Raw genomic sequence first — 11,452 nt, forward strand, 5'->3', positions numbered from 1 at the left:
CAAAAAGGTTTTGTCTTCTTCAGGTGATGACAAAACCTTGTCGAAACGTTGTACATTTGCTGTCATGTTAAACTTATATTAAAGTTTTTCTTCATTACCCATTTAAGCCGTCTCCAGCCATTAATGGTCTATCTGTGCTTTTCTCACCACAGATATCGAAACCCATTTTTTAGCGTCGTGAACCTGCAGACTTACCGCTGTGCCAGTGGAGAGCAAACTGTTTTATGATCGTTTGATCACTGTGTTAAACATACAAGTGTTTTGGACATACGTTATAACTAATGTTAGTTAGAGTAAGGTAAATTCTACGTTAAAATTATATAAATTACGTTTCTAAAGAAAACCCAACCAAAACATTAACGTGGGTTTGAGCAACAGTGATTTTTGTAAAGGCTTTAACAGAAAATTAAAAAATACTTTTGGTAAGTTATTAACTTATTTCTTGGTTATATATATAAACTGCAAGGTTAACGGAATAGTTTTGTATAACATTTCCATCAGTTATTACAGATATTTCATGTTTTTCTTGGAAGATTTATCAGATCATGGAAATCATTTATCGCGTTGTATATATGTGTGTGTGTGTTTTCTTATACTATGCACTATATGTTTTATATACATGTTCAGATTGTTCCTAAGCTACTGTAATACTGTTGTTTATATCACTTCAATTGAAATGATTTTGATTTATTCTGTTAAACTTAATGTTACTATTCCATTACGTGAAACTTGTATTTATTTTTATTTCAACTTTGTAAAATATAATACTAAAGCAAATAATTTCATGCTGAAAACTTTATTCAAGATATGCATTCTTCTTCAATGAAGTGAGATTAAATTATTGGAAACATAAAACGTATTTTCCTATTATAGTCAGTAGTTACGTTAAAAGAAAAGTAGACTATATCATATCTATATAAATATAATAGTACTCTCTGTTATATGTCTATGTAACTACTTTGCAGGGATGGATCTTCACCAAAATTGGTATGGAGGTTCATTAGGTCCATGCGGGGGTACATCAAGATTTTCAGTTTTGTTGTTTTTATGCTGTTTTGGCGTTTTTGCGTTTGTTACCACTACTTCGCCCCCTTTGGATGGACCTTCACCATATTTGGTATGGAGGTTTATTGGATCTATAGGGAGAAGCATTCAAATTTTCAGTTTTCATTTTGTGTTTTGCGGTTTTTATGGACTTTTTGCATTTTTTTAAATTACAAATAAGGGAAGCAACTTTTTATGTCCTAAAATAACCTTTCGCTGTCTGTGATGTTCTAAGTCCTCGAACTGGAAAGCTTTTTAAGATTTGAATGTAAAAATATTTTTCAAAAGCAATCATTTTTCGGTGACGTTACACTATCTTCGTAGTGCCCATCACTATCATAATGTAGTTCCGATACGTTCTGTTCAATCGCGACTTTATAACGGTTGGTTGTCACGTGATTTGTCGAGTTGAGTACATAACTTTCTCAATCCTCTGTAGAATGTACTTTTATATGTAGGAACGTAACTGTTTAAAGGCTATGTTATGTCATGATTTGTACCACATCATTTCGTTTACTTTTTTAATATTGTTTAGAAAATTTATTTGTTTGTGTTACGAACAAAGCTACACAACAAGCTATCTTTGCTCTATCCACTGCGAGTATCGAAAATATTTCATACGACTATTCTGCAACAAACATTTTGAAAGAAACCAATAACACTTAAAAACGAATGTTAATACAAGCAGATAATAGTAATAAAAGTCAAACTGAACTTGTATTTATATACAATGATATTATCATAAGTACGGTAGTACTTATAGTAGGAATGGGCCAGGTGTGCAATATGTGCAATTAAAATTCCGAAAACACTACAAAGAGCATGCAAACAAAACTTTACAAGCACCTTACACACACTGTTGGGCACTAAACAAACCAAATGCGGAGTGATAAGCCACCAAAGCAGTAGAGTAAAAACAAAAATTTCACAAAACAACAAATTTGTCAGTCTGACTATCTGAACTGACTGACTGACAAACGTTGTTGGAAAGGTATAAGTTTACCCTACCTTCATCTTATGCAAATCCAAATACACATGATTGAATTACGCTACCTTGGCTAAAAGAGTTTTTCTTAGTGTTACTAAGAGTGTTTCTTAGTGTAATAACAATAACCGTTTTGGAACACTACTAACGAGCTACCAATACACTAGTAGCCATATACGAGCTACCAATACACTAGTAGCCATATACGAGCTACCAATACACTAGTAGCCATATACGAGCTACCAATACACTAGTAGCCATATACGAGCTACCAATACACTAGTAGCCATATACGAGCTACCAATACACTATATACGATGATTACGAGTACGCTCTGCGAGATGCTAAATGACAACCTGCCCTCATATAACGTGCGGGTGTACAGTTGCTTATGCTCACGCGCTACGTGATCAGCTTGCAGCTGCAACAGCTAGATTAAAAAAAACAAAAAAAACGTGAACTATGTAGTTTCTCTAGATCTATTTTCTAACTGTGATCTAACTTTTGAAAGTGAAGTTTCCAGTTTTATGTATCTAACTCGAGGGTTCTGTGTTGGACAAAGCAATTATATCTTAGCAGTCGGTGCCTAAGACGTGAGTTTCCTCAGTGAGAATGAAAGCAACCACTGCCGAAGTCTAACACGGCTTTGCCCAAGCACTCTAGATTGAAAATAAGAATGATAAGTTGTATAATTTACCTTTGCATTGTTTTCAAACTAAGTGTGGCCTATTGAAACAGTACGATTTAAAAAAAAACTTTCAAGGAAACAAAACGAGAGAAAAGGAGAAAATTTTATGTTAATAACCTTGAAAAGTCTTTATTCTAGCGGAGAGGGCATTACTGCAAAAATTCAGATGAGGCTAGAAACAATAATGCTGAATATGCAAAACAAGCCTTAACCATTAATCTAGCCAAAGAAAAACCTGCCACCCTGGCTAGATGGAAGAAAAACTATAGTAAAGATAGAATGTTAAGTCACATTCAAGACTTAACATCAAGAAAAGCTACGAGATGGATAGGTCTAGAGTTCAGTCACTCTCGAGACATAGTACCAAAAAAAGCTATGACACAAGTGGGGGAAATTTTTTAAACAACAAATTAGGAAGTAGGAACAGGAGCACAAAAAATTAAGGAAACAAGGTAGGAATGGGCGGGTTAATTTTACAACACTTAGTGGTTTTGGTATGGGCCAACCTCAAAGTTGGTGTGGCCATAGTTCTATTCATTCCTCTTCGTGTTTTATTTTGAACTTTGATCCAATTATAGAGTTAAACTGAGCTTTATCATTAAGTAATCCTTTATAAATACTAAAAAAATAGTTGTTTTGATACTATTCTTTTGGCCCACCTCTTACCAGTCAGTTAGCTATAATATCTCTTATAAGCAAAGTGTAACTATTGGAGCTTCCTGTCTCACTTCCGACATAAAACAACCCCCTTTCCTTATGATGTCATGCATTTCGTTAGGGTCACGTAATGTGATTAGATATATGTATCTGTACTTAGTTGCTGATACAAAGTCTATAACAGAAAAACTTAGCTATATACACCTTTCATTTAGTTTGGACAATTACCAAGTTACCAAAAGCACACCAATTGGGAATGGGCGGAACGATGTTCTAATGTTAACCGCCCATTTCTACCTTGTTTCCTTACTTTTGTTGTTCCCCTTCCTACTTCCTAATTTTTTATTTTAAAATGTTTTATACTTATCATTATTGAAAAGCATCTAAACACTTTTTCATATAAATATATAGAAATAGAGGGGTAATAAAAATACGCGAAGTAAAATATATCTTTATATTTCACTGTGTTATGTCCATCATGGGAAATTGAGCCCCGGATTTCAGCGCTGTAAGTCGGAAAACTTACCGTTGACCCACAAGCGGACGGCAGAGGCGACAAACAAATTACATGAGGTATTTACGCCACGATTTTCGAAACTATAAAACTTTGTTCGTTTTTGTTGGATCCAGGTTGTTGCATAAGCAAACTTATGTAAAATGATAGTGAACATTCTAAATATACGAATATGTTTTGATTAATTAACAGCAGAAATGAAAGTTGTTGGTTTCTTTTTGACACTTTTTATTTTTAATACATTATTTGTTAATCTATAAAAAAACAAAAATTCAGCTCTTTTGTTTTTTACTTATTCCTTAATAGTGTCTCTCACCCTCACTGGCTCAGCGGTAAAGCTGCAGTCTAACTACGCTAAAAACCGGATTTCAATACGAATGGTGGATAGAGCACAAATCACCCAATTGCACTTAACAACAACAATAACTTTTTTAATAGTGCCATTGAAATTCATCTTATGTTATCGCACTAGAAAAGTACAATGAGCTATCAATGAAACTGATTAGATCGTAAATACACTATCAGGACGACAACACGTGTTAATCTCAGTTAACACAAGTCTGTAGTAATCAGCGTTAACTGAGATGGCTTTAAGAAAGACACTATTGATTCTAATCTCTGAAGCAAAAGCTGTTAATCCCAAATGTTTGATATATGATTATTAATGAAGTCTGTTCAGATAATTGAAAGAGTCCTGACAGCGACGCAAACTCGAGAATTTGAAACACAGTTTTATCCCTTCTGCTAATTAGCTGACGAAAACTTAAAATCAGCTGAATTAAGCCTAATCAGACATATGGATTATATAAATTATTCTACTAGAAAGTTAATTAGAAGTCTATTTAAACACATTTGAAAAACGTAACTCATGTGTAAAAAAAATAGGAAATGAATCAAAACTTTAAGTCAGTAATGACGAAATAATGTATAGGGAAATTAAAAGTTTAACTACACTTCCAAGTGAAAAATACAGTACATAAAAATGTAATTTTACTTTAAGATTATTTTGTATATAAAAATTATTGTATTACCTAAAACTCATCAAGCCATCACCCATTGTTTATGCCTAATATTAAGTTGTGTTTTCTAATTTGCAGCTGATTTGACGAAGCCCTTTTTCTTGGTAGTTTTGCTAGACAGTAGAAAGGAAGCGAAAAATGAAATATTAAACTAATTTTCAAATAATTGATTTTCGTTCTTTGAGTTATCTCGAAACAGAACCTTGATTCATGGTTGATACTACGAGAATTGTTGAAGTCATTAGAGAAGGAGAGAAAACAACAACGTAGAACTTCTCCTTCATTCTATTCTGCAAGAAACTTGGTGAATGACATATTTATCACATAACATATTTTACAACAAAGTCCTCAATTAATTATATTTTGCTGTATGTATCTCTGATTTACTCTGTTGCGCTCATTGTCATGGTAGAGGGTCGTTCACTCTTTGTGTTTTTCATTTGCTTGTTTGAAAATCTCTCAGGATTGGTGAATAATCTGGACTGAAATTATGCACAATACAGGTACAGCCTTCTAAAAAATATGAAGACTGTGTATTGCTAATTACACGCGTAGTTCTTGAAAAGCTCTACTTTCGAAATGAACTCCCATTTATTTTTAAATTTAAATATTCTGTTAACCTACAGAATTTTGATACTTAAACTACTTCTATCTTCATGCGTTGTCGCACTCGCCATGGTTTTTTTTTATAACTCATTATACCCGCAAAAACCGTGGAAATGCGTTACCAGTTTTAAATAGTATAATTCTGGTGAATATCAACACTTAAACAGCTCCTTATGCAAGCTTATTAAAAATTTACTGGAATATGTTTTAATTATTCTTGAATATTTGGATCTGAGAAGCTGCGTATAGAATAAGTATTAGGATAAATTCATATTATTACTAAAATAACATATAATCAAACATTTTTATTATTTAATTGTCCGGCTTTGAAATGTATTTTACGTCAACTTTGCACCAATATGAATGACATTGATTTTATTATTATTTTTATTGCACCAAAAAGTATGGAGACAACAAAACATTCTAATTTATGTTTAGCAGCTTTTCGTGGTGACTTTGCAAATAGAAACCTTTGTTTTAATAATTAAATGTGCATGCACTACGAAAAATTATCATTGAGTATATTTTATTTGAGTTAATATAATTTTTATTTTTATTTCAGATCCTGTTATTGGACTGGAAGACGACTCACTTTGATTGGAAAAAAAAGATAAAACACAGCACTACTTAAAACTTTACGTATTTATCATATTTTATTTGAGAACATAGCATAAAAACTCGTATATGCAACGTGAATGTATTAATGAATGAATGATATCGCAAGGCTGAGGTAAATTGAGTACTTACTAATTGTCAGTCTTGAATTCTTAGGATTCGAATGATATCGCAAGGCTGAGGTAAACTAAGTACTTACTAACTGTCAGTCTTGAATTCTTAGGGTTCGAATGATATCGCAAGGCTGAGGTAAACTAAGTACTTACTAACTGTCAGTCTTGAATTCTTAGGATTCCCATTAAATCGACTCTTTTTCCCTATAAAAACCAAGTCAGCAAAGTTCCAGAAAACTTGGCACTGCTTACAATTTCAATGCAAATAGGGCCAGATGTGTCATAGCTGACTACGAATCGAAATGTCCTTAGTTTGAGATGTTCCCCACTTTCAGCTGTGGGTACATTGTAAAAGAAGTGGTGACATGTGCTGTTGTTGGCTGACTTCCCTCTGTTCAATAGAGTTCAAAATTAGGAACAGCTATACTTGAACCCTAGGGTGTCTCTGACCTGGACTCTTAGCCCATCTGCGCCTAAAGTGTTGTTCAGGTTGAATATTTAAATTTAATTTACAGTACAATATAATGCGATGTTGTAAAATTAGAGAGAAGACGATCCCCAAGAAACTAACTATTTTGTTTTAATTTGTGTAGACGTTTTATTCTGTAAGTTGTCGACTAAGAATTTGTTCAAAATACAATAAACACAAAAAGAGACTTTAAGTTACATGCGATTATAAAAATGCACATCTTTATCCCTAGCGAGATTAAGGGGCTTATTTAGCGATGGTGTTACAAATTTCTTATTCATAAAATACAATTTTGAATTTATTGAATCAAATATAAATCCTACTAACAGGTTTAAAACATAGAGCTATTCTTACATATCTTGCAGGAATCAAACTGAGACAATCCATTTCTACGTATTTCATATTTCCTTTTGTTACGAAATAAGTGAAAGTATGCTTGTGAATTAACAGTTGTTGACGAAGAAACAAATAACTAAATCCGTTTTTGTTTTTGCGAAGAAGCTTTTGATGTACCTTCCAGCTAATACAGTGACGTATAAACAAGAATACAGCATTCTGGAAATCTTCGTCTCTCAATAGCTGTCAAGTTGACATAGCAGGTTTAGTAAAATTAATATCAATTCATTGTATCAGAAACTTTCAGAATAGCTTGTCTGATGATAAAAAAAAGTTGATTCTAGCTTTTTTTTTATCTGAAATTAGTTACAGAGATTTTATGTTTCTGTGAAATTATTTTTTCTCAAATGTTCATTTTGTTTGTTTGCAGTTAGGCACAAAACTACACAATGGGCTATCTGTGCTCTGCCCACCACGGGTATCGAAACCCGGATTCTAGCGTATAAGTCCGCAGACATGCCGCTATGCTACTGGAGGGCCTCAAATGTTTATATGAACTCATTCGATAACTAGTCTACTTTTATATTTGCTCCTCATTTTATTTTTATTTTTCGCATTTTCTCTTACAATAAACAGTGTTGTAAGTCTCGAGGCCACCCTTAGGAAGGGCTAGGTCTCGGGCCATTTGGGTCTCGATGTTTTACAGGTCTCGAAAACGAGATCGTCTAAATTTAAAAGTTTTACCAGTAGTTAGGCCTACCTAAGATTATTAAACGATAAATGTCGATTACGAAGTAGTTCATACGTGGTGCAGTATAGTATGAAAGATGCTTTACTAGTAAAACCCCATGGTAGTTGGACTACACCTTTACCATGATGTTTATAGTGCCTCCCTTATTTCTGCTTACGTCACCAAGTACCATATTGCCTGTACGTCAATTCTCAGTTATAACATGTACTATTCAAAATTAATTGTTACTATACAGTGCATTACGAATAGACTTACTATAAGTTTGTATGAACTTCATTTGGTGCACGTATTTACGTTAAACGTTAGCGATTATCCCTGATATTCAGCATGTCTCGTAGATCTGCTGTGATCTTGATCGGCTTCAAAGATCAAGAATAAAGAATTCACTGACACCATAAACTCTTGAAAAACAACAAAAACATTCTTTTTTTTGTTGTTGTTGTTGTTGTTGTTTTATTTGCTGACCTTATTTATTAAAGTCTCAGTCTCGGTCTTGGATACTGAGGTCTCAGTCTGCACTGAACCAGTCGAGTTCGGCGCAAATAGTAAAAATATATTGTAGCAATGTTCATTGTAAATTACATGTTATAAATGTTGTCCTTTTTTATTACAATAATTATAATTTGCCCAAAGTTCTTTCATTTCAGATTCATCATGAATGAAACTTAGATCTTCTAAAGACTAAATAATCAAGTATTAGTATATAAACTATATACTATACACATATAACAATGTTTCAAGTAACAAAATAGCGTTATTAGTTGGACACTGGTCCAGAGATCCACACAACTGTGATGTAGAACAGATGAGAATCTACATAAGTTGTGAATAATACAAGCTGGTAGAAACTTATATAATATAAAGATACCCGTTCGAAGCTTCAGACCAATTAACACGGACAAAAAGGTTTACCGAAGAAGAAGAGTGAACTGAAGAAAGGAAATGTCCCCAGAATAATAAATATAGAGGAGTAGTGTCAGTTGTAACTTATCAGTTCCTTGTCCTTCTAAAAACTGGATCAATAACTACACCCTGAAAGCACAAATATCACATTCTGCAGCTCTGCTCTTAACAACAAACTTCCTGAAAGCAACCCATCTTTTTAAAGGAGAAAGATAATCCAAACCTAATCATTGAAATAATCGTCTTTATTGTTGTTTTTTGTTTGTTTTTCAGATCTGGTTTGACTATAAATAAGTATTACTATAATGCTGAACCTGTTTATAATATGATATATATTTATCGTATTAATATAACATAATTAATCATTTCGCTGGCATTTTTTTGTTTTGTATTGTTTTTTTTTCTTTGAAAATTAACAATAACTGTGCATATTGATCTTCTGTTTTCTTTTATGTTAAAAACGACAAAGTTTCAAAACCTTCATGTTAACTAGGTATTAATAACATTATTTAGTGAAAAAATGCTTAATATTATATGTATATATGGTTAATTATTTCACGACTTATTGGTAAATATTGTATACTAAATATAATTATATCTCATATTTAAATATATACCGTATTGCCCCTAATTAATTCCCCGGGAGCTTTGCAAGCTGCAAAGGGGGCCGCTAATTATGGCATTTGTGCAGTTCCGAAATATATTTTTCACAAGTTATTTGTTGTGTGTGTGTGAGTGATTGTATTTGTTTTCTTCTTTTTTTCAAATCAAAACTACGGTAATAAAAGTGGATTATATGTTGGATTACTATTGCTGTCAAACAAGGTAAGCTTTATAAAAATATCGGGGGGGTCGTTAATTAGAGGTCATACGGTATGTAATTTTATTATATATATTTTATGTGTGTATATGGTGGAGTATTTCACGACTTACTGGTGAATATTATGTAATAAATAAAAGTATATCTCATATTTAAATATATCTGTAACTATAGTACATTATATATTATGTGTATGTGTATGGTAAAATATCTCACGATTTACTGATGAATATTGTGTACTAAGTAAAATTCTATCTCATATTTAAATATATTTATAATTATATTATATTATATATATCTATATATATGTGTGTGTATGTAAGAGTATGGTAAAATATCTCACGATTTATTGATGAATATTGTGTACTAAGTAAAATTATAACATTTCATGTTTTAAAACTATACATGGGCACGGACTCGCCCTGTGGTAGAGTTCTGGATTTTAAAGCTAGATTCCAATTAGTGTGATACCAAAAAATATTCCCCACACGTTAAACTGTGGATTGTGATAAAAATGATAGTCAGTCTCTTAGCATGAGTGATAGGGAGCTACTGACCGTTTACTTTTCCTCTGATCGGTAATTCAAAATTAAGGAAGGCGGTAGATACCCTTATTAGCTTTGTCATGAATACAAATAGAAAAATATACCTATATTATATCATATATTTTGTAACATTTCGTGATAGCCATTCATGAACGGGCTAATGTACTAATACGTTGAATTTAGTCTAAAGAAGTTTTCAACTTTTAAAACCATGAACATTAGGGATTTGAATATTCATAATTATCTGATACTCTCACGTGATGTTTCTTATTACTTTACATTGTTTTTCTATATATATCGAATGTCTTTTGTTAGGAATATTTAATATCATAAAGACCTACTGCGCTTAGTGATTTTGATTTTAATATTACAATAATAGATTTTGTTTCAACCAGGATAAAATCACGTTACTCGTACATTACATAATTTCATCGTGTTCACTATGATTCTTGTTGCTTAGAGTACCTAAGACTGTCATTCTTGAAGGGCGTGGTTTAATGAATAGCATATCCAAGCTGTGAATCCAAGAATTAATGTTTAGTATCTCGTTTCTGCAAAAATACGCCACTCATCTAGGGGCCGTGGTCCCCTATAAAAATAAGGATCAAATCCTACAAACTGATATGATTATACATCTAATATAACGGATGTAATCTGTTTAAAATAGATGTCAATTCTTTTTTTTTTATATATAAATTGCAATTGCTATCCTACACAAGACAGAAGTAGTGCTACTAGTTTTTTAGGCACATCCAATTTTTAAGACTTTAGGAGTAGACAGTTTATTTAGCATTTCCTTAATATTAGTATTGAGGATAACTATTAAGTGCATCACGTTTTAAATAATTCTTAATACGACTTTATGCAATAGAGAGTAACTGAAAATCATGTAAGTACAATTCACTAAACTTTTCACCAAATTTACTTTACGAGCAATAGAAACCAATCTATCAAATAAACATACAACCCTAAAAATAGGTTGGTTTATGATATATACTAATTTTAAAAAGACTTTGCTGATTATGTACTAAACTAGCGTATCCAAGAGAGGCGATCGTGATTCAAACTTATGTTTAACTTGTATTTAGATTTTTATTGTTTAAATGCCCGAAAATACCCTTAAGGAAAACTTTTGTGATTCAAAAATGGTGAATGTGCTGTTAGTATATTACCCATAAGAAACGATTTGGAAACAACTAGATATTACTCTGCCCATTGTTTTATTACCCTGCCCATTGTTTTATTACTCTGCCCATTGTTTTATTACCCTGCCCATTGTTTTATTACTCTGCCCATTGTTTTATTACCCTGCCCTATTGTTTTATTACTCTGCCCTATTGTTTATTACCCTGCCCTATTGTTTTATTACTCTGCCCTATTGTTTTAT

General features: G+C 32.3%; 1 protein-coding gene across 1 annotated transcript in view; it reads left to right on the top strand.

Annotated features, from left to right (window-relative positions):
• The window catches only part of LOC106457216 (cholecystokinin receptor-like), a 43,936-nt gene extending 37,826 nt beyond the window's left edge, over positions 1-6,110 (top strand). Inside the window, exons 5-6 of the mRNA XM_022383055.1 lie at positions 2,856-2,985; positions 6,076-6,110. Coding sequence (XP_022238763.1) covers positions 2,856-2,985; positions 6,076-6,110 — 165 coding nt within the window. The remainder of the gene's footprint in view (positions 1-2,855; positions 2,986-6,075) is intronic.
• The last annotated feature ends 5,342 nt before the right edge of the window (positions 6,111-11,452 follow it).

This window comes from Limulus polyphemus, unplaced genomic scaffold (genome assembly GCF_000517525.1).
Source record: "Limulus polyphemus unplaced genomic scaffold, Limulus_polyphemus-2.1.2 Scaffold304, whole genome shotgun sequence".
Taxonomy (NCBI): domain Eukaryota; kingdom Metazoa; phylum Arthropoda; class Merostomata; order Xiphosura; family Limulidae; genus Limulus; species Limulus polyphemus.